At 40.1% G+C, this 26,672-nt stretch overlaps 1 protein-coding gene across 3 annotated transcripts in view; it reads right to left on the reverse strand.

Annotated features, from left to right (window-relative positions):
- Positions 1-26,672, reverse strand: part of LOC135217719 (microfibril-associated glycoprotein 4-like) — a 63,314-nt gene that overhangs the window by 30,765 nt on the left and 5,877 nt on the right. For all 3 annotated transcript variants that reach the window (XM_064253711.1, XM_064253709.1, XM_064253710.1), the window contains exons 3-6: positions 25,744-25,831; positions 24,565-24,660; positions 19,696-19,834; positions 184-249 (exon numbers count right to left, since the gene is read on the reverse strand). In XM_064253711.1, coding sequence (XP_064109781.1) covers positions 184-249; positions 19,696-19,834; positions 24,565-24,660; positions 25,744-25,831 — 389 coding nt within the window. The remainder of the gene's footprint in view (positions 1-183; positions 250-19,695; positions 19,835-24,564; positions 24,661-25,743; positions 25,832-26,672) is intronic.

Consider the following 26,672-nt stretch of genomic DNA (forward strand, 5'->3'; position numbering starts at 1 on the left):
TTTTGCTTCTCTTGCAAACATGCATACACACAGATGTGTGCACGCAAATATAGTTTTCCTAGACTTTATACAGTATTCCTTTGATGAAACTGCTAAAATGAAGACATCTTTTTGTGTTTAATGGCTGTTATTTGCCTAGAATCTGAGAGCAATAAAGACGTATATACATATTAATTAACTTACCTCAGAAGTTTAGCAGTTGGTTGATAGCCATTCCCTTCGGGAGATGTATCTGACTGAACAGCGAGGCTGTAGAATATATTTAGTAATAAAAAATATGTAATAATAATAATGATACATAACTAATATGTATTTTATAAAAATATATTACTTACCTCCCAATTATATAGCTTTTACTTCTGTTCCAGCAGTAGTCTGACAGATTGAAATAAAAAAAGGAGAACACCGTTTTCTATGAATATCTCTTTCGATTCATCTAATTCCCCCACCCTACACTAAATAAAATAAAGGTGATTTTAAAACCATGGTGAAAACTGACATCCCCATAAAAATTATATCTTCGCATTTTGAGTGTGCAAACAAGAATAAAAAAGAAATTCATACACATACGCATACATATAAACATACTTATATAAACAGCTGCAAGTGTACATACTACACTTGGCAGTAATATGGAGGTAGACAAAGTGAAAATCAGCAAGCCCTTTAAAGGCTACTTAATACAATACAACACAAATATGTATAAATAAGTGTTTCTTTACCTTGTGAAACCAATCCACCGGCTATTAATTGCCACCTTGAGAGGATTGTCACTCAGGTACGAGAACCTCATTACAAAGATAGCCGAGGTCTCTCTGGAGGATACCCCCTTCTTCAGAAGAGGGGGTAGGATTGCCAAAACCCAGCAAAGTCAATGATGGATATGCAACTATAGTACCTACAGACATGAAGGTAAACTTCCTATACTACTCAACTATGAGTACCTCCAAGCTTCTCAAATGGAACTAAAATTTGCCGACAGAAAAGCTACCAATCGACTCGGGATATGCCCTTGCAAAAATCATATTGTATTTCTACATCACAAAGATAATTCACTGCAAAAACAGAATTACAACGCTATTGGGAAGCCTCAATAACTTACTCTTAAATAAGTTTTCCAAAACTTCAAAGATGTAGCCACTACTCGAATGTCATATGGCTTTACCCTCATGGTAGATAATACATAAGGATCCAATTTTGCATGAGTCCTTCACCAAGGACCTAATGAATAAGGACGTTGCATTTTTACTCATTGGAAGGTCTGGCTTCTGGACACTACAAAAGAGAGTCTTTACATTAGCCCTGATGTCTTTAGTGCGATTCAGATAAATCCTTAAGGCTCTCACAGGACACAAAAGGGAATCTATCTCATTGGGAACCAAGGATCCCAAACTAAGTTGGGACACTGTTCTAAGCAAGGGCTTAGCCATAAAATAATTTTTTGCCCAAAACAAAGGCAGAAAGGTAAGAATTGCCTTGTCTTTAGCAAAACCTACCCTAAAAGACAAAGCTTGTATTTCACTAACCCTCTTAGCTGTGGCCAAGGCTACTAAGAAAAGAATTTATTGAAAGTTCTCGCAATGAGGCCTGTTTCAAAGGTTCAAAAGGTTGTTAAAAAAAGAAATTTTAGAACCACATTTAAGTTCCAAGATAAAGAGGGCACCAGGAATCTCCTGTTGAAAACCTCTAATGACATCTTTGATATCTTTGTCCTAAGATGGATACAGGCCTACATGTCTATGAACAGAAGCCAACATGGCCCTATAGCCTTTTATGGCTGCTAATGAAAACTTTTTCACATACCTGAGAAATAACAGAAACTTAATGATGTTTATAGTGGTACTACAGATGCTGGAAAACTCTTAGGGAAAACTCTTTGCCTCGACACCAGGATCTATACACAGAACACTGGTGATGAGAGATCCGATTTGTGGAATCCCTCTGGCACTGATAATGGCTTCCTACAAGCTCTCAAGCCTTGAGTGCAAAGGAGAGGGAGGACAATCTCCATGTAGTCAGCTGCAGCATGTGGGGGTTGTGATGATACCTTTCCTCCCTTGGTTTCTTCAGGAGATTCTTCCTGACAGGGAGAAGTCTGGGTAGATTTATTAACCATCGAAGCAAGTCTGGAAATCAGACATTCCTTGGCCACTAAGGGGTATCAAGGTCATGCGACAACTGATAGAATTGCCTAGCTTGCTGATGACTCTGGATCATAGCAAAGGGGAAAAAAGCAAAACAGACTAGATGTGACCAGTCTAATAACATGGCATCTACCATCCAAGCCAGAGGATCTTGAACAGGTGAACAAAACACCAGCAGACAATGATTTCATCTGGTTGCAAACAGGTCTATGAAGAAGGAGCCCCCACATATTCCACAACTTGTTGCACACATCCAGATGTGAGGCCCGCTCCACTGCTGGTACTTGATCCTTGCAGTCCAAATAGTGGCAGAGTGCTGGAACATTCATTCTCCCAGGGGCAAACTGAGGCAGTAAGGTGATGTTCTCGTTCTCTGACCAAAAGAGGATCTACCTTGTCAACTGAAGAAGAGACTGAATTCGTCCCCTATTGGTGCTTCAGGTACGGCCACAATGAGAAGCTGTCCAAAAAGACGGCCATCATTCAATTGCATAACAGGTCCGCCAGTTCCTGTAATCTTTTCCATATTGCCAATAGTTTCAAAAGATTTATACAGTACACAACTGTTGTTCCTCTTGAGTCCAGAGACCCAACAGCTGCTTTTTGCCTGCAATCACTCCCTAGCTTTTGTCCAATGCATCTGCATACAACGACAGGTCTGGGTTCATGAGATCCAGCATTATTCCATGCCAAAAACAAAGTTTCTCTCTCCACCAGTGGAAAGTTTCTTCCAGATCCCTGAAAACTACCACCATATGAGAATCGGAGAGCACCTGATCCCGGTGCTGCTTCAGAAAAAATTGAAGAGGCCTCATTCTTAGCCTTGCGTTTGGTACATGTTTCTCCAGCGAGGACATATGCCCTAGCAGGGACAACCACTTCTTCGCAGGAACAGGCCTGAAGCTTTGAAAATCTTTGAGTGTTGACTGCAAAGAATCTACATGTTTCACCACAGGGAAAACCTTGAAATTCAGTGTTAATCTCCATCCTGAGATAAGTAATCTCCTGTGAAGGAGACAGCCAATTGTCTAAGTCCAGGATAATTTTTATGCCCAAGACATGGGCCTACCTTCCTAAAGGAGCCAAAACCATTGTGAAAACTTTTGGAGCCAGGCTTAGGCCAAAACACATTACCCTGAACTAAAAAATTTTGTTCCCAAAACGAATCTCAGATACTTCTTGTATTATCTCTTGATGGGAATGTGAAAAGATGCATCCTGCATACCATCAACACCATCCAGTCCATTCTCTGAATGAACATTAGAACTGAGTTCACCGACTCTATGGAGGAGTTATGGAGTTCCATTTGACAATGTCTGTGTGTGTGTGTGTGTGTGTGGTGAGAGAGAGAGAGAGAGAGAGAGAGAGAGGGGGGGGGGGGGGGGGGGGGGGGGGGGGGGGGGGGGGGGGGGGGGGGGGGGGGGGGGGGGGGGGGGGGGGGGGGGGGGTGGGGGGGGGGGGGGGGGGGGGGGGGGGGGGGGGGGGGGGGGGGGGGGGGGGGGGGGGGGGGGGGGGGGGGGGGTAATTGGTGGTTGGATGGTTAACAACTGAATTGACTGTTGGTGGGTTCTGGGTTGTCTGCTGGTGCTGTTGGAGTTTAGAGTTCTGTGTTTTGAGTCAGCCTTGGGTTAGAGCCTGTGACAGTCAATAGTGTCGGGAGCAGTTGGTTGAAGGCATTGATATTCAGCTGAGTTGTGTGTTTTTGTTTGTTATTTAGTTGTTATTAAGATAGTGTTGTTTGCTTAGAGTTGTTGTGCCTGTGCTGTTGTGATTTTTTGTGTTGTTTGTGCAGTGGTCTTTTGTTGTGTTGTTGAGTTTTTGTTGTTATGTGTGAGGTTGTGGTTGTGTTCTTTGGTTGTTTGCTGTGCTGTTGAGTTATGGTTGTGTTCATTAGTTGTTGTTGTTTTGTTGTGGTCCTTGGTTGTTGTGTTGTTGTTGAGTTGTTGGGTTGTAGTCCTTGGGTGTTGTGTTGTTGGGTCGTAGTCCTTGGGTGTTGTGTTGTTGGGTTATGGGTTGTGGTTCTTGGTGGTTGTTGTTGGTGTCTCAGCAACCTTGACCGGCGGACAGCACAGCATAGCCCTGAGTATCTGCAGTTGGGTGAGTACATGTGTTTGTGTTTTTTTGTTCTGTGTATAGGTAGGTTAATTGTCCTGCATATTCCGTAGTGCAAAGAGGAAAGTGTGACTGAGGGTGAGTTGGGCACCTGGATTGGTTAAGTTTATGAGGGGGGATTTTGCCAGCTTGTTATTTTAGCTTGTGATCCCACCACAACTCCATGGAGAACTTCGTCAGCCTTACAAAGGCATTTAATATGGAAACGTCTAGAAAAGGTCTCCATCCCCCTGTGGTTTTGGGGACTATAAAAAAGCGACTGTAGAAACCCAGGTTTGGCTCTACAATATCTATATCTCTAGAAGTTTGTAGACCTTCCAACTGAAGGATTTTGAACTTTTGATTGCAATTGTGGAGATACAAAGAGTGTCACTGGAGAATCTGACAGTGGAGGAGGGCTTACTAATTGAATCGAGTAACCCTCTCTTAACACTTCCACAACCCAGGGATCTGCACCCAGATCTTTCCATACTTTGAGAAAATGGGAAAGCTTTCCTCCTGCTGGCAACTGAGGACTGGAAACCTAATTTCGATGACTTAACAGGCCCCTTCAATGATTTACTGGATCCTTGAAATTTCTCCTTAGATCTATAAGGTCTAACTTAATTCCATCCAAAACAAGAAACTCCTGCTGAAGTAGAGACGTAGGGCGAGCAGGAGAAGGAAGAGGAGGAAGCTTGGGTGACAGAGCCTTCTATCAAAGATCAAGTTTCCGTCTTCTCTACTTCCTGTGTAGTGTATGATAGAGCTTCAGAACTAATTATTTTATGAAACTGATGTTAAAAGACAGTAGCCTTCTGTGGATCTGTCACAGACTTGGCAACATAAGAGCGCAATTGTTAATATTTCTTGAAAACCAAATTGGGGTCAGAGTGAGCACTTTCCCCCACCGCATCCTTTGCTGTTCCATCTAAACAGCCAGTCAAATTCAAATCTTCCTAGCCTAGAGCAGAGTCCTGAGGGACCAAGGAGTTAAGTTCAAGTTACACAACTGTCAATCACTCCCACAGATATATCCACGAATGAGAGGATTTCCATGGTTCTAAACATAGCTTTGATAGGTGAATTCAATTCCGCTTGAGAAAACACTGTCTTTCCTTTACTGACCATTCTCTTTGACAGATCCAAGAGTGAGAAAAAAGCCAAATCCTTCCCCGAAGCTACCTGAAGACTAGGAAGAAGGCCTGTGGATTAAGAATTAACTCTCTTTTACCCATACTATAAGGTGGCAGAAAAGGGGAAGTGTTCTTGGATGAGGATTTCTGATCCAAGATATAGCCTTGAATCTACCTACAACATCCTTAGTGAATTGAGGTACAAAAGAAAGAAAAAATGACTGGCCCAGATTTTCCTCCCTAATTGAAAACATATCAGGCTTATTCACTTACGCAAAATCATTTGAGAACTTCTCCTTACATAATAAAATCTGTAATTTCTTAAAAGAAGTTGTCTCTCTTCCTTAGGTTCTGCACCAGAGCCAATCACATCATCCATAGAAGACCCCACAACCTGTACCTCTGACAATGAGGAAGCAGCAGAAGAAGGGGCTTGACCACTGTGTCTGGGCCAACAATACCTTTCGCAACCAGGGCTGTGACCTCTGCCAGCAAAGGAAAAGTAGCAGTTGGCTGATTCAAAGCAAACTCTCTATCAACTCCTCCGGTAGGTAGCATCTCCTTCCTAGCCGCTGCTGACAAATCGGCTTCCTGCGAATCAAAAGTCATATGTCTTGTGTAAGGTTTATATAGCCATCTTTTTGATGGGACAATCGTTTGCTGATAGTTCCATTGTTATGGTTGTTGCCACCTTACCTGTGTTTCATGTTTGTTAAGGTAACTGACGACTATCATAGTGACTTTGACAGCGTTAGACAGTAGGAGACCATCTTAGCAGTCAGTAGTAAGGTAGCGAGGACTACTGAAGAGTCAGTAGCAGGCCAGCATGAAGTCAAGAAGCATTTTAGCATAGAGTACGATTTATCATGTTGTCTGGAGTGCGACAATGATTTAGTGTGTATGCTGTTTAGAATACGACTTCATCATATACTGTGACAGGATGCAACAAGGATATGACTATTCAGGATCGGGGGCATTGACCCTTCCTCTAAACGGTCTAAATGCAGGGGAACTGACCAAGATCCTTTTGAGGGCAATGTCAATCAAATATTATGTGAAACTTCCGCTGATTTATTTATCGATCCTTTTAAACCCTTAATATCTGACTCAGTTTTATCAAACCTTTAGTCCTGAATCAATTGGGAAGCTCTAGTAGGAGTAATAGAACAAAGGGAAGAAGAGGTCCTAACAAGGTTACTAAAAGAAGGAGACAAATCGTGCATTGCCTTTTCAAACAATCAGCCTCTCTTTGTTTACAATGTTTCGGTAATTTTACGATGAATTCATTAGACAAACATTCACATGCTTAACAACAGTCATTCACATCGCACTCTTTCCTCGACATTTCACTCGTTATATCACGAGGATCAATGGAACTTGAATAAAGCCTAATACGGCAACCTCTTACCTTACAGGTCCTTATTCTAAGATTACCATCCATATTCAAGAGAAAATTTAAGTAAATTTACAAACCAAGTTGCCAATGGGAACCCAAGCACTGATAACTGTCTAACAATCTTCTACTGAAACTGGCCAACAAAGTAGACTGACCAGGTACGGGTGTTTATGCCTATCATTCCCCTGGGGGTAGGGGAAGTAGATAGATAGAAAGAGACATTCATAGAAAACCGAATGTTCTCATTTTTTACTTTAATCTGTCAAACTATTGCTTGCATGGAAGTAAAAGCTAAATAATGGAGAGGTAAGGTTCATTTCAATGATAATGATAATAATAATAATAATAATAATATAATAATAATAGGAAAGTAATTGATGCTATCTGCATTTTTACTTCTGTTACAGAGATAAAAGGAGCACTCCAATAATTAATGAAGAAAATTACATCTTTGTGATAAAATAAAGTTTTATATATACTTGGCAAGAAATTAAATAGCTAAAGTTTCCACTCGTATGGCAGCAGGAGCACTTCTATTGTTTTCGAGTGGTGACTAGTCCCGCTCCCAACGGAAATACGTATACCAAGGACGACTTAGCAGACGACCTCAATTTATTTGTGCCTTATGTCCATCAGAGGGGAGGAGGGTTAGCTTTGATTGTGATTACTTATATATAAAACTTTATTCTATCATAAAAATTTCATTTTTATATACAGTGGTCCCCCCGTATTCGCGGGGGATGCGTACCAGACCCCCCCGTGAATAGTTAGAACCCGCAAATGTTTGGAACCCTTATAAAAATGCTAAAAACAGCCTATTTTGTTAGTTAAAACTCAAGAAAAACCACTAAAAATTTTCATACTTGGTTTTTTAATAGTTTTATCACAAAAAGTGCATTTTATGATGAAATTGATAAAAAAAAAAAAACAGGAATTTGTGGATATTTCTCATAGAAAAATACCGCGAATGCGCGAATTTTCCGCGAATAATGCGGGGAAACGTTCCCGAGAGAAATCCGCGAATGTGTGAGTCCGCGAATCCGGAGAACACGAATACGGGGGGCCCACTGTACTTTATTCTATCATGAAAATTTCATTTTTTTATAAGTAACTTACCAAGTACTAATTACATTCAGATATGTAATGAATTTGAAATAGAAAAGTTGCTAGCATTGAAGACAATGCTTGTTGTTTCCTAATCAGTTAAGAGACCCTGCAGTAGAAGACTGATTCTGGTTGGTGTTTGTTACGGCCTCTGAGAGAGGTCCACTTCAGGTTCGATATGAAATTAAAAAAAAAAAAAAAAAATTTCAACACCAGCAGTTGAAACTGGGGATACGAATATAAAAAGATACACTAACACAACAAAGATTTATTTACAAGCTTACTAACAAAGGTAAATGCAGAATGGTATCTCCTATTTAAATAAAAAAAAATAGAATCTTACACTGCATGAACTGGGGGAACAGTGAGAGAATGGAAGTGCTTGCCGGCCGTGGTTGAATTACGTGCACAAGATGCTGAGCATGCAGCTGCCACAGTCACAGAGACAATCATTGAAAACTTAGAAGAGCATGCCCAGATGCTCCACAACCTACCTCCACCAAGGTGAATAAACTAAAAGTAACATCAATCACCCTCATCGCATCCCCTCACTGTAAGGCTCTATCCACATCATCCACTATCATTCTTTTAAGCTTTACCTACCACTGAAATCCTCCCGCAGGGACCCAAGGGAGCAAAGGGTTGGACGACCCCACCTGCACAGCTTCTCTAATATTCGAAAGCCTTACATTCTTTCAAACTTCTACTACAATATGACATGATGATGATGACCCTCTCTTACTGACACCATCATCCTTCCCCTGTTCACTCCTATCTCTACAACTAAAAATATTTCTAATTTCATAAAACTAACCATGAACCTAATGAATCTTTTCAGATCACCTACGGGCCGAACAAGGGAAAGGCCCGTGCCAACAAGAAGTGTTGGCTTAATACAACAACAACAGCAACAACAAATGCCAGCCGGTTTGGCAACTCGAAACGATGGCTTCACAAAAGGAGAACTGCTATTGCCGATGTCTTCTTGACTCTGTATTGCAGAAAATAATGTCTACTCTTGATATATGAGGGGCAGGAACTTCCCAAACCTCTAGCAGAACGTCTCTTCTCTGAAATCTCCCCCAACGTCAAAATAACTCGGTCGTCCACTCCTGAACATGGCTTGACCAAAATTCAACCAACTCTCAAGCAACTTTTCTTCTGATCCTTCGTCAGTCCCTTTTTCTCTTATCGTCACAGACTCCCGAGATTACCGGAACTTCTTAGATGAATCTAGACGAGGTATTGCATCAGAAATCGTGGCGTTTCTCACGTCACGTCAGCACCTGTCGAGTTCCACAACACTCCTGCCAATTCTAGAACCATCATGAGAACAGGCACCTCCAACACAATGCGCTAATGCCTCCTTGCTGCCGAACTTCTCGAAAATGCGTTTTCCTTTCCTTTATCTTCCTTTGCTATGAAGCAATTACCATCACACGCCCCATCCCCCCAAGAGAAAAAAATTAAATCAACTGATTTTATTTTTTTTCTAAAGAGAAACAAGAATTAAACGGCAGGGGAACAATTCTGCATAAAGCTTTAATCCAGTCAAACATGCACGCTTCTCCACTCACACTCACTCGTGCGATAACAGAAAACGGTTATTAGGCTACTCATTCTGAGAAATCTCGAGAGGCTATCGGCTAATACATTACCCTTTCCCCTTATATGAACTATCTTCAGGTTATAGTCTTGTAATTCTAAACTCCAACGCATTAGACGTTTATTCTTGTTCCTAAACCTCTCCAAATAAACTTAACGGATTATGATCAGTATACACAGTTAAAACAGAACCGCTACATCATGCATAAATCTCCAAGTGTTGCAAGGCTGTAACTAAACCAAACAATTCCTTTTCAATAGTGGAATAGTTCTGTTGCGCTTTATTCAGTTTCTTTGAATAATAGAATACTAGGATTTTCATTCCATTCACTTCTTGTAACAAAACCCCTCCTACACCAATATCACTGGCATCGACCGTTAAATTAAATTTCTTACCAAAATTGGGTAATAATGGAACTGGCTCGTGAATCATTATAGCCTTCAACAAGGCTTCCACACATGCGACATCAAATACAAAACTGCGTCCTTTCTTAAACAGATTAGTTATGGGAGCACTCATTTCCAAGAAATTTGGTACGAATCTACGGAAATACGAAACCATTCCGAGAAATCTCATGGCCTGTTTTTTAGTTGTTGGGATTGGGAAATTCACGATAGCTTCTATGTTCCGATCCTTTGGACAGATTTTACCAAGACCTACCTTATGTCCTAGATAAGTAATAGAGGCTTTCCCAAATTCGCATTTCTTTAGATTAAGAACGAGATTCGCTTTGGTAAGGGCCTCCAAGACTCGCCAAAATCCTTACATGATTCTCCCAAGTCTGAAAATATCACAAGATCATCTAAGTACACGACACAGTTGTTGATGCCATTCAAAACTTTATTCATTAACCTTTGGAAGGAACTGGCTGCGTTCTTCAAGCCAAAAGCCATAACTTTGGGCTCGAAACTACCAAATGGCGTTATAAAGGCGGAAATTTTCCGGGGTCGTTCACTTAAAGGTACTTGCCAATAACCTTTAGTCAAATCAAGCTTCGAGATGAACTTGGAATTTCCGATTCTATCTAAGCAATTGTCAATCATGGGTAAGGGAAAATTACTTTGCTTCGTTACACTGTTAACCTTTCGGAAATCAATGCACAATCTATCTGATCCATCTTTCTTTTTCACCAGAACTACCGGGGAACTCCATTCACTCTCGCCAGGTACTATCAAATCATTATCTAGCATGTAGCTAATTTCCTTCCTCACAGATTCTGCCTTTTCTGGGTTCAGACGATTTGGACTTTGCCTAATGGGTTTCGTGTCCTGCAACTCGATATCATGTTCTAAAACATTGGTTGGGCCTAGTTTGTCACTAATAGTTTCAGGATAATTAACTAAAACATTACGTATTTCCCTACCCTTTTCCTCTTCTAAACCCTGATTAAAAACTTCGAAATTCTTAAGCACCTCAGAGTTTTTCTCAAAGCTAATTTCTTTCTGGGACACCGTCACTACAGGCACCGGGGGCGTTCGTTATATTTCTTGAGCAAACTTACATGCAGCCACTTTGCTCTACATTTACCCATATCTATTAAATAATTCAGATTCCCCCTCTTCTCTAAAACTGAAAAAGGACCTTCGAACTTATACGATAAAGAGGGACCTTCTTTCTGGACTAATACTAAAACTTTATCTCCTACACAGAGATGTCTCTCTTTCGCTCTAAGATCATTATTTTCGTTTAGTTTCCCCTTGACTCTCCCTCTCATTCTCATTCGCTAGTTGCCAAGCATCCCTTAAACTGTTTTTATAATGCTCTAGATTAGTTATGTAGTCCTCACTATCTTCTTTATTCATTAAGTTACATTTTAACATTTCCAAAGGACCTTTAGCGGTGTGACCGAAAACAAGCTCAAATGGACTAAATCCGGTAGTGTCGCTCGGTGCTAACTTTAAAGCTAACAGAACGAATGGTAGCTTTTCTTCCCAGTCGTGTTTGAAGTTCTTACACAATTTCCGAAGCAACCCTTTAATGTTTGATGAAATCTCTCTACAATGCCTTGTGATTCGGAATGATAAGGTGTGGAAGTTACGAGTTTGATGCCTAACTCTTTCATTCTATCCTTGAAATATTTGGATACAAAATTATTACCATCACCACTCTGTATAATACGAGGCAGACCAAACTTAGAAAAATAATTTAACAATCGTTTAACTACGGTCCTTGCGTTGCCGCTTCTTATGGGTACCACCTCGGGATAGTGAGTTAGTCTATCAATGATTGTCAATAGATATATATTTCCTCCTTTACTTCTAGGCAAAGGTCCAACCATATCGATAACTACATTCTCAAAAGGTTCGCCTACTGAAGGAGTATTACACAACGGAGCTCTGGGGATTACTTGATTCGGTTTCCCAGCAATTTGGCATTCATGACAGCTTAAAACATACCTATTTACATCATTTTTCATTTTAGGCCAAAAGTACGCCCTACTAATACACTTGCAAGCTTAAAACTAGCTCACGCAGCTTCCTAGGAATCACTAATTGTTTGGTGATTTCTCCTTTACTACCTGACTTCGGTCGAACATAACGACACAACACTTCGTCCTTTAAACAAAAAGTTTCCTTACACACATCATCGAGATCATCATCCAGCTCACATTCAAAATTTCGGGTTAGTGTCTCATCCTCTCTCTGCAACTTGACTAGCTCATCCTTATCCAAAAGGTTAGCGCCTAATTCATCACCGTAACTAGGACTAGATACCGGTACATTTACTACGTTACTCTCGGCAGCTACGCCTTCCCCTTGGCTATCACTGTCAACGATAGAGTTAGGTTTCTCGGCCACGCTCATGTCAAGATCAACCTCGCCACCTCTATCACACTCGTTCGAATCCACGAACTTACTCATGTTCGAATCCACGAACTCACACTCGTTCGAATCCACGAACTTACTCACGTTCGAATCCACGAACTCACTCTCGTTCGAATCCACGAACTTACTCATGTTCGAACCCACGAACTTACTCACGTTCGAATCCACGAACCCACTCTCGTTCGAATACACGAACAAATTATGACCGTAGTCTACGTCTGTATCTAAACCCGACCTAGTTACTACCATTTCAGGCACTGGAATATTCCTCACAACAGGATTCACATTCTTGGATAAAGCTAAGTCATTACCGACAATAATGTCAATGCCTTCGATGGGCAAACTGTCCACAACTGCAAGTTTCACTTCTCCTGACACTACCTGACTTTCTAAATTCAACTTCAACAAAGGACAAAGAACACAAGTGTTAGGGAAACCACCTAACATGACTTTTTCTTCCATATTAATTTCTGCCCTGTTCGGCACACTCTCTCTCCTAATCAGTGAGACAGCAGCTCCTGTGTCTCTAAGCAAGACTACTCTCGAATATACTCCTCCAAGAGAGGAAACTACGCCTTCTGACAGAAATTCACCAAAAATTTTCCTAGTTTCTCTCGTCACATCATTCCTACTTGACGAAAGGTTAACTAGAGACACTGGTTTCTTACCGTCCTTCCTTTCTACTGCACAATTTCTCGCTAAATGCCCTTTCCCATTACATTGGAAACAAGTTAATTCTGAGCCACTAGATGCCATTTTACTCATACAAACCTTAGACGTATGACCAGGTTTTCCGCATGTATAACAGGAATAGTCACTTTTACTCACATTGCTATTACTAGGACTGAAACCTTTACTGCTTTGTACTCTATCAGATGAAGGATTATTTCGTTTCTTACTAACACTCAAATTATGAGTTAGACTATATTCGTCAGCTAACCTAGTTGCTCCTGCAAAAGATACTTCTCGCCTATCCTCTATATAAAGCTTAATCTCAGTCTCAGGGGATATGTTATCTTTGAAGTTTTCTAACAACACTAAGTTCTTCAAACCATCAAAATCCTCAACCTTAGCATAAGTTAACCAATCAAAAAACAACCCTTCTAATTTCTTACCATATTCTACATACGTAATATTTTCATCCTTTCTCAAATTTCTAAATTTCTTATGGTATGCCCCCGGTACTAGCCTATATGCACTAAGAACAGTTTCTTTCACGATATTGTAATTATCACATTCCTCCTTTGACATGCAACTATACACAGTAAGTGCCCTACCACTCAAAACTGACTGCAAATATAAAGTCCACATTTCTTTAGGAGAACCTACTCTTTCCATTAACTTCTTAAAACACATGAAATATTTTGTTACATCTTCCTCGTCAAACTTTGGTATACTAATTTCAACACTGCACTCACGCCTAACCTATCAGCTCCATTTTCGTTCTTGCCTGTCCGACTGTTATGAGTACTTTCCCTTAACCGAGCAATTTCCAACTCATGCATACGTTCTCTCTCTCTTTCTTCCTGCTGCATTTTCATTGCTTCTCTCGCTTGCTGCACTTCCCTCTCAGCTGCTCTTTCCTCTCTCTCAGCCGCTCTTTCATCTCTCTCATACTTTTCTCTTTCTTTCTTTTCAACATACTCACGGAGATCATTCCCCTCTAGACCCAGGAGCTTACCTGACTCAATAAACATTTTCACCATCTCACTCATTCTGGCTCTTTCTATATTTTCCCTGTTTCAATCTGTTATGGTGTCGAAATATACTGGCCAAAGGTCGCCACAATGTTACGGCCTCTGAGAGAGGTCCGCTTCAGGTTCGATATGAAATAAACAAAAACAAAAAAAAATTTTCAACACCAACAGTTGAAACTGGGGATACGAATATAGAAAGAAACACTAACACAACAAAGGTTTATTTACAAGCTTACTAACAAAGGTAAATGCAGAATGGTATCTTCTATTTACATAAAAAAAAATAGAATCTTACACTGCATGGACTGGGGGAACAATGAGGGAATGGAAGTACTTGCCGGCCGGTTTGGCAACTCGAAACTATGGCTTCACAAAAGGAGAACTGCGATTGCCAACGTCTTCTTGACTCCGTATTGCAGAAAATAATGTCTACTCTTGATACATGAGGGGCAGAAACTTCCCAAAACCTCTAGCAGAACGTCTCTTCTCTGAAATCTCCCCTAACATCAAAATAACTCTGTCGTCCACTCCTGAAGATGGCTTGACCAAAATTCAACCAACTCTCGGGCAACTTTTCTTCTGATCCTTCGTCGGTTCCTTTTTCTCTTATCTCTCTCGGATGATCTCTGCTGCTGCTGATCTCTCACTGATAATCTGATCTGTGGCTCTTACTGAGGATATCTCTCTGTGACTAACTGATGATCTCTCTTTCTCCTATTCGTCCGTCGTATTTATACGGCATCCTGGGGGCGGGGCCTTCGGCGAGCGTCACAGACTCCGGAGATTACTGGAACTTCTTAGATGAATCTAGACGAGGTATTGTATCAGAAATTGCAGCGTTTCTCACGTCACGTTGGCGCCTGTCGAGTTCCACAACACTCCTGCCGATTCTAGAACCATCATGAGAAAAGGCACCTCCAACACAATGCGCTAATGCCTCCTTGCTGCCGAACTTCTCGAAAATGCATTTTCATTTCCTTTATCTTCCTTTGCTATGAAGCAATTACCATCACAGTGTTCAACTCAACCTATAGTGGCATGGTGGTAAAACCATGGGAACTTTGCAGTGATGGATGTGTCCGATGGCTAGCAAAGCATCAGTTAGTGCCATCCTTGCCCTGGACGTATCAATATTATACAAAACCACCAGATAACACAGTCACCTATACTGAAATAAATCTACAACCCTGCCACAGAGAGTGGTGGGTGCTCCAGGTACATCATGCCCCCTGGTTCCCTAAAACTCTGTACCTCAGTATATGGTGATGAGATAGAAGAAAATCCTATGCTTCTTTCCATAATACTACCAAGCCAGTCACTATCCCAATGTCTTGTAAAATTTTCAAACACTGCAGAGGTGCCAGACGAGCTGCAGGGAGCTCACGGACACTGGAAGCTCTGTAGCTGGCACCAAGAGAGCTTGATGTCAGGAGAGTAAGAAACTCGAGCTGGGAGCTCTATAGTTGGCACCAGGCAAGCTGGTAGCTAGGGGAGCTTGAAGCTTGGGGTGCTGGGAGCTCTATAGCTGGTGCCAGACTGTAGCTGGCCTCAGGCAAGCTGGGCACCATGTGAGCTGGGCATCAGGCATGCTAGAACTCGAGTTCCACTTAAGATAATGAGACACAGAGATCAATTCTACTTCCAATGGGTCGATGCAGCATGGATGTAAGGGACATATTGTGCCTGAAATCTAATGAGGTAGAGGTAGCTCTGATGCCCCTAGCTTTCACTGAAATGAAAAGTATGCAACATGTTTTCCTGAATCTAAGAGTGTGGCTCATAAATTAAGCCCATTTAGGATGAAGGACAATGCGTTTTTGGCAGAGGATGAGACAGATTCTTGCCAAAAGCTAAAAAGATAGAGGCCGCTCTGACACTCTAAGGTTTTACTTGAAATCAGCTAAATGTTCTCCTGATGATTCTCATAAAGTAAGTTAATTCAGGATGAATCCTTAGTCCAGAGAGTTCTCTCTTATTTCTCAGAGCCAAGGATGTCTGTCAATTCTTAAGGGAGAAAGAACAGATCCAGAGCTTGGACAGTTCCTCGTTTTGGCTAAAAATTCCAAAGGTAAACAAGCAAACCACAGCTTCTAGTGAAAAAACCTACTCTAATTATGGGCTAGGATCTTACTAATACATTTTAGCAGAAGCCAGAGGCCACCTGGAAGAGAGAGATCCTTCCAGGTGAGGTTTTGTAGAGAAAATGAATACAGGGAATCAAATAAGGGACCGGTCAGACACTGACATTACGTCTAGGTTCCAGGATACCAGATATCCCTTCCTCACTTCGACGTGTCAAACTACAAGAAGAGGTCGTTAGGATCTAGGTCCCAGTGCTTAAACACTGAGTTAAGCATAGTCCGATACCCCTTACTGATGAAAACCGATAAATTCTAGATCTCCTCAGGTAAAAATGGTGTTCCGTAATTGGATTACAAATGTCTCGAGCAAAGAGATGTAGTATCTGAGGACACTAGCTTTGAAAAATGTCCCACTTAGTCTGGTAGAGGGGCTCGAAGAATGATGTCTGCATTCACAAAAGTACCTGCAGTACGTCTTGAAATAACCCTTTCGTTCTGACAAGTTTCCAGACCGAATGAAGTCTGTCTGGGCATGCAGACCACCCTTGGTTTTATCTCTTACAGTGAGGTTGTCTGAGAGGACACACGTCGTGGAAGGAATCTTGAAAAGTCCACCAACAACCATAAAAGGATCAGGAACCATACTTTCATGGGTCCAAACAGGGTTATGAGGACTTCCTTGACCATATGAAGTTCGGAAAGGGGTAGAGGTCTAAGTTAGACCAATTGCCACAAGCTATTGTTGCCCATGCCAGTGGTTCTGGGGCTGGAGAACAAAAGATAGGAAGGCAAAGATTCTTGAGTTGGCAAACAGGACCAAAGCTGGTCTGCTCCAAGAATCCCCACTGATCTCTTCCAATCAGGGGGTGCAAAGTCCAACCAGTGGGAAGAACTTGCTCTCACTTCCTCTGCCAGAATTTTAGATGTCTTGAATAAATTGAGTGACTACAAACTCAGTCTGATTTTCCCAAGGTAGAAGTTCACTTGTTTTTGTGGGAAGAAAATGAGCAAGAGAGAGCCTCCTGTAGATACAGTAGGACTGTGGTCTTGTCTGCCTTGAGATACTACCACAATCCAGGTGTGAACAGGATCAAGAAGTACTGAAGCCCTGAAAGAAAAGTTTCAGTTCTCTGAAAAGATGCGAAGGTTCCGTCTTTTGGGGAGCATGTCCCAAGTGGGCTCCCTAACCTAAATCCATTAAGTAGAAGTCTAGGTCTGGACTTGATAGAGGACGAAGGGACTTCCCTACCAACATCTACATTTGGATAACCATCACTGTAGGTCTGACTTAATCTTGGGCTATGGGAAAAACGGTGGACCTGGCTGTGTTTCCCTGTCCAAGTTGGATTAGTGTTAAAAGATTGATGTTCATGTGCAGAAAAAATGAAGTCTAATGTAAGAGGAGTGAGGGCTCGTGTGAAGACCCGAAGTGTCATAAGCAGGGTGTAGCACAGATCTTCAAACTGTAAAAAGACCCCGGTCTTTGAGGATGGGCCTAAGATATTCTCTGGTGTCCAGATGGGGGCATGGAAGTACACTTCCTGTATATCCAAGGATTCATAGACCACCAAGCAAACTCGCAAATCATTGTGCAGAGTTGCAGACAACTGTGTGGACTAGCTGTCAACTCTGCAGACTAGACAGTCATTTAGACCCAAGAGCCTCTGTGTGGACTTGAGTTCTTGACTATGCCTTGTGTGAACTTGACGACACCTAACTATACAGACCTACGACTATGCAGGAATGAACGTGTCAAAAACTAAAACCTGGCCAACTTCTAGCAAGCTTGAAATAGCCCAAAAGTCACAAAATCCTGGGCACAGCATAACAGTGGCATGTCAAAAACCAGGCTAATACGAAAACTTTCAGCAGGACAGATACAATCCTCAAACAGAAAAAAAAGCTCATGAGCAGGTACTAGGCATTCATCGTCAGGAGCTGGGTACTAGAAAAGCCGAGCGCTCTTGAACAGGCGTCTGGCATTCAAGAATTGGCACCAGAAGCTGGAAAGTTGGCACTAGATGCTTGGAAGATGAATCCAGGAGTTCGAAAATGGTGCCGCTTGGGAGGGCTGGTCCGACAAAGTTCAAGGTGCTTGACTGGATAAAAATTGGAGGAAAAATTACTGTGGTTCACTTGGACGACTTAAAAGCCTGAAAATTCCAAGAGATGAGACTGCAGTTCAAAAAGAGAACTTGTAACAGAGGTGTATTCTGGGGAAGAGGAAAATACTTACGATTGATACTTACGATTGAGACTGTGACTCTCTCCATGGTCAAGAACACCAGAGCTCTCTCTGCTAGAAATTTTAGAGAATGGAAAAACACTAAAATTATTCAACTGTCCTTGTCTGCACAGGATAGGACTTGGAAGTTGGAAGTTCATGTCTTCCTCTGCCTCCATTCAAGTACAATTCAAAAAACCATACAAGATCTTTGACAAAAAGGTTAGTTCCATCAGAGTAAGTACCAGAGGGAGGAAGGTCAAAGGATCATGAACCATAAGAGCGGATGAAACCTACGCAGCAAACCGAAGGGGTGATGCCGGGCGGCTGGAGTTTGTCGCCAGATGCCTGACAGTTGGCACCAAACGGACAGGAGATGGCACTCAGACATTGCTGAACCAAGCCTTTTCAATATCAGAAAAGCACTGGAACACATCACTAAAGGATAATGAGCACATCCATATGGATGCCTTTCCCATGACTGTCCACCAACATGAGATTGGCGACAGGTTCGACTGAGGACCTCCCTTGGACTTCCAGTATGTCTCCTCCCAGGTTCAAGAGCCTATGACGGAACATTGTCTAAGAGAGTTGATGGGGAGAGTAATCACCTCCCCCACCTTCACAACACTTCACTGATAAGATTAATTTTTGTTAACCCAGAAACAAGACTAGCAAAGGTATGGGAAGGAAGTGAGGGAGCCAGGCACAGCAGCAAGTGGAAAATACTGAAAGGAGAGAAGGAGTCAGAAGGACAGAAATGGTGCCAGGCACGAGAGCGAGTACTGGGTGTTGTAGCTAACACCAGATGAGCTGGAAGCTAAGGAGTTGGTGCAGCTCAGGAGCTGTCAGATGCTCCTAAGTTCTTGTAGCATGCTGGCAGCCAGGTTGATAAAAATGGAATGTTTCTCTTCCTAAATCACATCGCAGCAAAAACATAAAACAGCATTCCTCTCCTTACTACAGTCTTACCCGTACACTTTTCCATTCTCTGCAAAGGAAAAGTGATATAAGATGTTTAATCTTGATTGCTCATTCGCTACAGCAGCTCAAGAGCAATGATGAATTTGAGTCTATGTAATAACAACAAAACAAGAAAAATTCATCCTGAAAGATTTCACTTGAAGGCTCCAAATTCGCGTTTCGGTGGTTGTTTTACCACAGAAATCCAGTGATATAGCTAACCAGAGAACAATGAATAAAGTTGTTGCAAGTACTTGATGTTTACACCAAGCACGGCATAAACAGATTGAGGTCGTCTGCTAAGTTGTTCCTGGTATTCCCGCTTGAATTTAAGCTGCCGTACAAGTGGAAACTTTAGCTATGTAATTACTTGATAATTTACTTAAATAAAAAATACTATTTAAGGAAAAACATATGAGTATAGGTACCTTTTGAAAATTCTTGGATATTTCCTATGAGTGGCAAGCATCTCCATCTCAAGCGCCTGCACTTTGTTCTGAAGTTGTCTGTTATTCCCTTCCAAATAAGCTATCTTGGTTCCTTGGTCCATTTCTTTGTGTCGCAGCCCTGAGAAAATGGATGAAGATTGCTGTGAATCTCATATTTCTCAGCCTGTAGTGGAACAGATAAATGTGATTTTTGGGAAGAATTATTCAGCTGATGATACAAATGTTATATTTGTTATGAATGTTGTCTATAGGTCACTTTCAAGAAAAAAAAAATTGTGCTAACCATGAGAAAAGGTAAGATATACTAGAGGCCATTGTTTCAATAAGGTCACCAATGCATGGTTAAATAATATTGCTGGTTTTTTCATACCTTAGTACAACTTTATTGATTTATTTGTCTTATTTAGCTTATTCTTTAGTGCACTTCTGCTAGGATGAAAGTCAGGGCTGTAATGGATTGGTAAGAGTTTTAGGAGATATACTTATAGATATATATTCAAATGTTGCCTAAGATTGCCTAAGGTTTTACACACCTCAAAACTTCTAGCAGGGGTGATTATGCAGATAGCCTGGTAGTGATGAAAAAGGGTCTAGATGACTGAAAACCAGAGGCTCTGGGTACTTAAAGCTCATTAACCAAACAAAGGCAATTCATTTCACGACAAACTCCAATAACAAACTTGGGCACAAGAGTGCATTTCACTCATTACCAGCCACACAAGTAACAGACTGCTGTGCAAGTCAGTATGAGATTTAATATAAAATCTGCGCAAGGTTTATAATCTCAGAAGATATCTCAAAAGCCACCAAGTTATTAGATAGTCACTCCTGAACTGAAAGGTTGTGCTGGAGTGGGAGAGCTGAGCTCAAAATTATAGCAGTTCTCATCGATATTCTGATAGAGTACAGATCTAATGGGATTTAGGACAACAGTAAGAATGTAACTACATCCCGTATACCACCAATATGAGAATAATGTGCTAAAGGATTTACTTTCAGCCTAAGTCAATTTAAAAATCTTACGTGATTCAAGTTGTGCGAATTCACAATAGCGCCAACTTTTCATTGGAACCTATCTAATTATCATAAGTGAGTTTTTCACAGACATGCAAATGCAACATTCTTGAATCCTAGAGAAATCCCACCAGTGTTTTTTTAATTTTTTATGTAATTTATAGGTTTTCAAACTTTAATGTGCCTTGGTTAGGTAACCCTGACACTTTCAGGGAAAGAGGAACCAATTAGCAAAGAGCTGTTTGTTTTATGCCCTTAATGAGAAAAAACCATGCTAGGGGACAGAGGGTGGGCTCCAATTATATATTTACTGGGTAAGTATTATTAAAACTATTTTATTATAATGTCATTTTTAATTATGGGACTTACCTAGCAATTATATAGCTGAGGATAGAAATAGATTTGGCAACATTATATAACAATGTTTGTTGATTCCTTGCCTGTTAAGATAGTTGATGCAGGAAGGTACTGCCTCTGGTTGTCATTCATCTTATTACGCAGAGGCATGGCAGTATAGCCAGCAGGTGAAGGATATTTTTGATGGCCAACAAAGGATAGGTAAATTGCCCCTACCCAGGGCTCGATACCAACAATTCACCATAGAAAAAACTTAGTTACCTATATCCAAAATATGTCTAAATATAAAAAAATAAAAAAAACACCACAACCCTCCCAAAGGACTGGAGGGTACTCAGGTACTCCATACTTCCAGGCTTCCACAATAACAAAAACACCATACATCAAGGAGGAAAAATAGATTTAGGATGGGTTGCCTCCTTCACTTCCTTTCCCAACATTACACCTGCAGAAAGAAAAGGACTCAAAGTACTGCAATCATTATACACTGTTTCAATATCTTGAAGATAACGAGATGCAAACACAGATTTACATTTCCAATATGAATATGAGCAGGCAGCATTTCCTTTCGAAAAGCCTACCCTTTCACCCAAGGCATATACTACTTCACTGATTCTCTTTGCCATCGCCAAAGATAACAAAAAAAGGGTTTTTCTAGTCGAGTCTCTTAAGTAGACAGAATGCAAAGGCTCAAAGTGGGGACCTGACAACCACTTCAACACTATGTCGAGATTCCAAGGAACAGCAGGAGAATCTTTACTCTTGGAGGTGTCCAACATGACTCTATAGCCATTAATGGCAGATGCTCTATAGCCCTTACCAGATGTTGAAAGTCTCCTCGCTGACCTTAAATACAATAACAAGTCCGCTTTTTGCAGATATGCCGACTTCAAATCTACAATAGCTGTATTACCATTGCAATCTGCGCCATTTCCTTAAGGTCTCACCACAATTCAGTAGCGTCATCCTCAATAAACTGACACTCTACAAACTTGTTCAGCTCTCTAAAGTCCAGCACTGGTCTAATTTTAATTTTGCCTTGTTGCTCAACAGCCATTAGCTAAAGCCAAGACCCATCATCAACCTGCTTGTCGCCGGGGAGCAAAATACCCTCTTCAATCCATCTATATACCTCCTTTTCAAACTCCTTTCTCTTCCATTCATCCAACCCTTTATCATAATAACTAATCTTATTTGTCAACTCCACTTTATTTCCCTCTTTGATGAACCACTCTACTGTTCATTGACTCCCATCAAATCTTGCCATAAATTTTTTTCTTCAATTATAATAACACAGGAATTACCACATATGTTAGCAATAGCACCATACGCCATGTTATCAGTTATGACTAAACATCTTACCTTACCAAACATAACTTAGCCCTCGGCCACTGTAACACCTACAAACTCATCGATTATATTCATACCCAAGATTAAATCAATGTCGACAATTAGTTTCCCAGCCACTAAATTAGTTACAATTATTGCGCCATCATCAATACTACTACTCAATTTTACATATGTTTTACCTTTTCACAGGATCTCTCTCATCAAAGGCTGTTATGACCCACCCTCCACTAACTTTATCCACTAAATGTGAACCAAGAAATGTAGTAGAACAACCTATGTCCAACAAGCCTACCAGAGAATACCCATTCACCTCCACTTCAACAAATGGTAACCTCAAATAGGGCACCCTTACACCTCTGAGGGGGAAGCTGTTGGTGCACCAGTCCCCCTTTTCTCATCTCCAGAATCACAGGAGTTGAAATGTGACCCACCTTATAGTATGCAGCATATGTGGGCCTCCACACCCATAACATTGACCCCTGAACTCACCAAAGCTTTGCCCACAACTCATTTGCCCCACCAACTAGGTAACATTGCTTTACTCTCAACAGACTTGGGCCTAGATGTAGGTACTACCTATATACTCTCTTTTTTTCCAACTGTCCATCCGCCTGTGGTGGTCACGCATGGTAACAAATTGTTCCGGGCTTTAAATAGTTACACTATGTGTAAGTTTTAGGTAAATAAAAGGATATCTTGGTATACATTTGCAACTAAAAAGTGTTTTAATAATTTGCTGTATGCGAATTAAACCGTTAATATTCGAAATAGGATATTAGCTATTTAATGCACGGGACACAGTGTTACCATGCGCAAACACCACAGGTGGATGGACAGATAGAAAAAAAACAGAATATAGTAACAGCAGTAACATCACAATGTATTTTTAGTCAATCTTCTTGCTCTAGGTATTAATAATTTCACTCATTGCACATTCCCTGTATTCCTGGCAGCTGCTGCAATGGTGCACGAACTTGACTAAGCATACAATGTGTTCCAATATCCCCCTTAAACCCAGCTAACCCTGCCAACCTTCTTCATTCATTTGCAAAAACATCTTCCTATTCTCCCATCTACCTTGAATTAGGTAGTTGATTTCCCAAATACTACAAAGGCTCTGTCTGACAAGGATTCTTTCAATAGGTAGGTATAGTACCTTAATTCTTCAATCCTCTCGCTATCAATTTGGTCATCTTAAACTATGGTGTTGCTCAGCATTGAGTACTAGGTGCTACTACCTTGGAAATCAACTTTTCCTACAGTATTTTGGTTGCTTAGCTACAAAGAATTTGTTGTTATATTTTTTGGTGGTCGGCTGATGTTATTGAATGCTGGCAACCCGGAAAGCTATGATGTGACATGCGCAGTGTTAGTTATAGGGGAGGTTTTGGTAAAACCCAGTTTCCTTCACCGGATGATTAGGGGGAGGAGGCGTTTGAGCCCTTGGCAAGTTACACAACCTACTAGGTCATGGTAGGTTAGGTTACTTAATATACCTAATTCTTTTTATAAATTTCTTCAGGCAATCCCATCTAGAACATATGGCTCCCTTATGACTTCTAGGGTGGCCATGTACCTGACATGCATGTTCTCTCTTCCTGTGTTATACCTTCCCCAAAAAAACCAGGTTCAAAGGCCCCGATAACTAAAGATGCGAGGTTAATGTAATGATTGACTGACAATAGGTAAATAACAAGATCTCCGTCAGCTACCCTAAAAATACATATAGAAAAATCCATGGTAATTCTAGGCAATAAATAACTCCCAGGACTGAAAGGAGGTTCAGAATACAAAATCACTAGGGATGGGGGCGTCTAAAGTATTTTGTGTTTCGTACTTGCCCCTCGGGGTTAATTACAGTCGACCCCCCTAAAATAAAAACGGCAAATTCTTAATAAGCAACCAAATACTGTAGAAAACTGTAATTTCTAAAGAAATACCCGACGCAGCGTTATTACCATGGACGGTAGACCTTCCGTTACCAATAACGCTTTCTTCACCAATACCAACTCTCCTTCACTTCTTTACCAACACAAACCCTCACCCAATCCTCAAGACCACATTAATAGTATTTTCATAAGACGGTAACTTCTAAAGAAGCACAGATACAAAAATACAGAAATATACTTTGGGTTTCTTCCTCCGTTTCAGCAATATAGTCCTGGACGAGTCTAACAGACGAATTTTGTCTGATGATGTCAACGTTTTCAGCTGCTGATGACCCTGTGAAAAAGGATGAAAAAATCACACATGAAATTCTTGTTCAAGAAACTGGCAAGTTTAAACATTTTTCGTTGTACCTGTGAAAGCCTTATAAACGTTGGCAAAAATGGAAATCATTTCAAGGAGTTTCACGGGAATATTTTTCGGTTTATGAACAAAATATTCCAGTGAGGGCCAGTATTAAGTGGATATGTATCACTCTTAGCACAATATTTTTTTACTCCTTAGCCCTTTTTCTAAAAATTTATTCACCCATCTCTTTTTCTTTCCTTTATCCCTCCTCGAGTGCATTTGCCAAGTAAAATATAGATGCCACTGCACCGACAAGCATCCTGTCGGCACATGAGGTCTGGACAAGAAGCATTGTTTGCAAACAGTTTCCAAGAAACTGTTTCCAAACAATGATTCCTATTATGGACATACCTTAAAAATGCTCTATAAAAGCTATTAGGAATCCTTGTATTCGGAATACGTAATTAAATATTTCACCTCTGGTTAGTTTAATATTACATATCTTATATTCAGATTATTTTGGTTTGGTTGTAGCTGTTGATTGAGTAACTATATTCTGAAAGAAGTGACGGGAAAGGACGAGATATAAGAGTTGCAATTACTGTTTTGACAGTGACAGAATACTGAAAGGCAGTAAAGAGTGAAAACGGTTTTGTACTCAAGTTAGGACACACGTCCGATTATCGACTCATGGCTAGTTTCGCCGAAGTGATAAATATTCAATACGTAACTTCCTGAATGGGATTAATTCCTTGCTACTTTGCTGAGCAAGTGTATATAGGTCATCAGGAAAGAAATGTTAATTACAATGGTAAACTTAAAATATTATCACATATTTACCCTACACATTGCTTTCCCACTATTTTATTTATAAGATACTTTCTATGTAAAAAAAAATATATTATTCCGGTGGCAGCGGTTTCTTTTAAAACTGCAGGGTAAATGAAACATATATGCCTGCGTTCCAGTTGATATTTTTTCATAGTTATATTTCCGAGATAATAGAAAAAAAAGAGTGGCCTTACAGCATTCTTATCTCGTGTTGAAATGGGACAGCAGTACTCGACTTACTTTGAAGAGTTTCCTTCAGTTCCAAACAGTTTGGTAAGTTAGGTCTTTTATCGCATATCAGAGATGCCAGCAGGGTGATGGCACTATCCTGTAGAAAAGATTGAAAAGATGCTTATGTAGTTTAATATATATATATATATATATATATATATATATATATATAATATATATATATTATATACATACACACACACATATATATATATATCATATATATATATATATAGTATATATATATATATATATATGTATTATATATATATATATAATATATATATATATATATGTATATATATATATATATATATATATATATATATATATATATATATATATGATATATATATATATAATATTATAATATGTTAATTATTTAATATACATAACAGTTATATAATATATATATAATATATATATTATAGATAATATATATATAATATATATATATATATATATATATATATATATATCATAGTATATCACAAAACAGTCACACAACTTCATTACGTATTTACACTCATATTACTCGTACATTAGGCTGCAATAAGACGGGTTGGCTTAGATTCCAGAATCTTTAACTGTGCTGCTAAATATCTTTTGCAAACGCATAACTTTGAATATACTTTGCCATCTTTATTTTCTCAAGATCCTCTTGCGAATTTTTTCAGGACAGGCCAGGCAGCTGTTAGATGGAAATTTTTACATTGATGTCAAGAATGTCCACGATTATTGGTTTTTCTTTTCTTGTAAATCATATTTTTTAGTATGCTGGTATCATATCTGCATCCTTATATAAAAAAATATTGCATCTTTATTTAATAATTGTACTGATTTCATGTATCAAAATTAGAGTAAAAGAAAAAAAATCAAGATGTTTTCTTTTACCCCTAAGCTTTGATAACAAAATAATATTTAAATGATGTTTATTA

This window comes from Macrobrachium nipponense, chromosome 7, assembly GCF_015104395.2.
Source record: "Macrobrachium nipponense isolate FS-2020 chromosome 7, ASM1510439v2, whole genome shotgun sequence".
Taxonomy (NCBI): Eukaryota; Metazoa; Arthropoda; class Malacostraca; order Decapoda; family Palaemonidae; genus Macrobrachium; species Macrobrachium nipponense.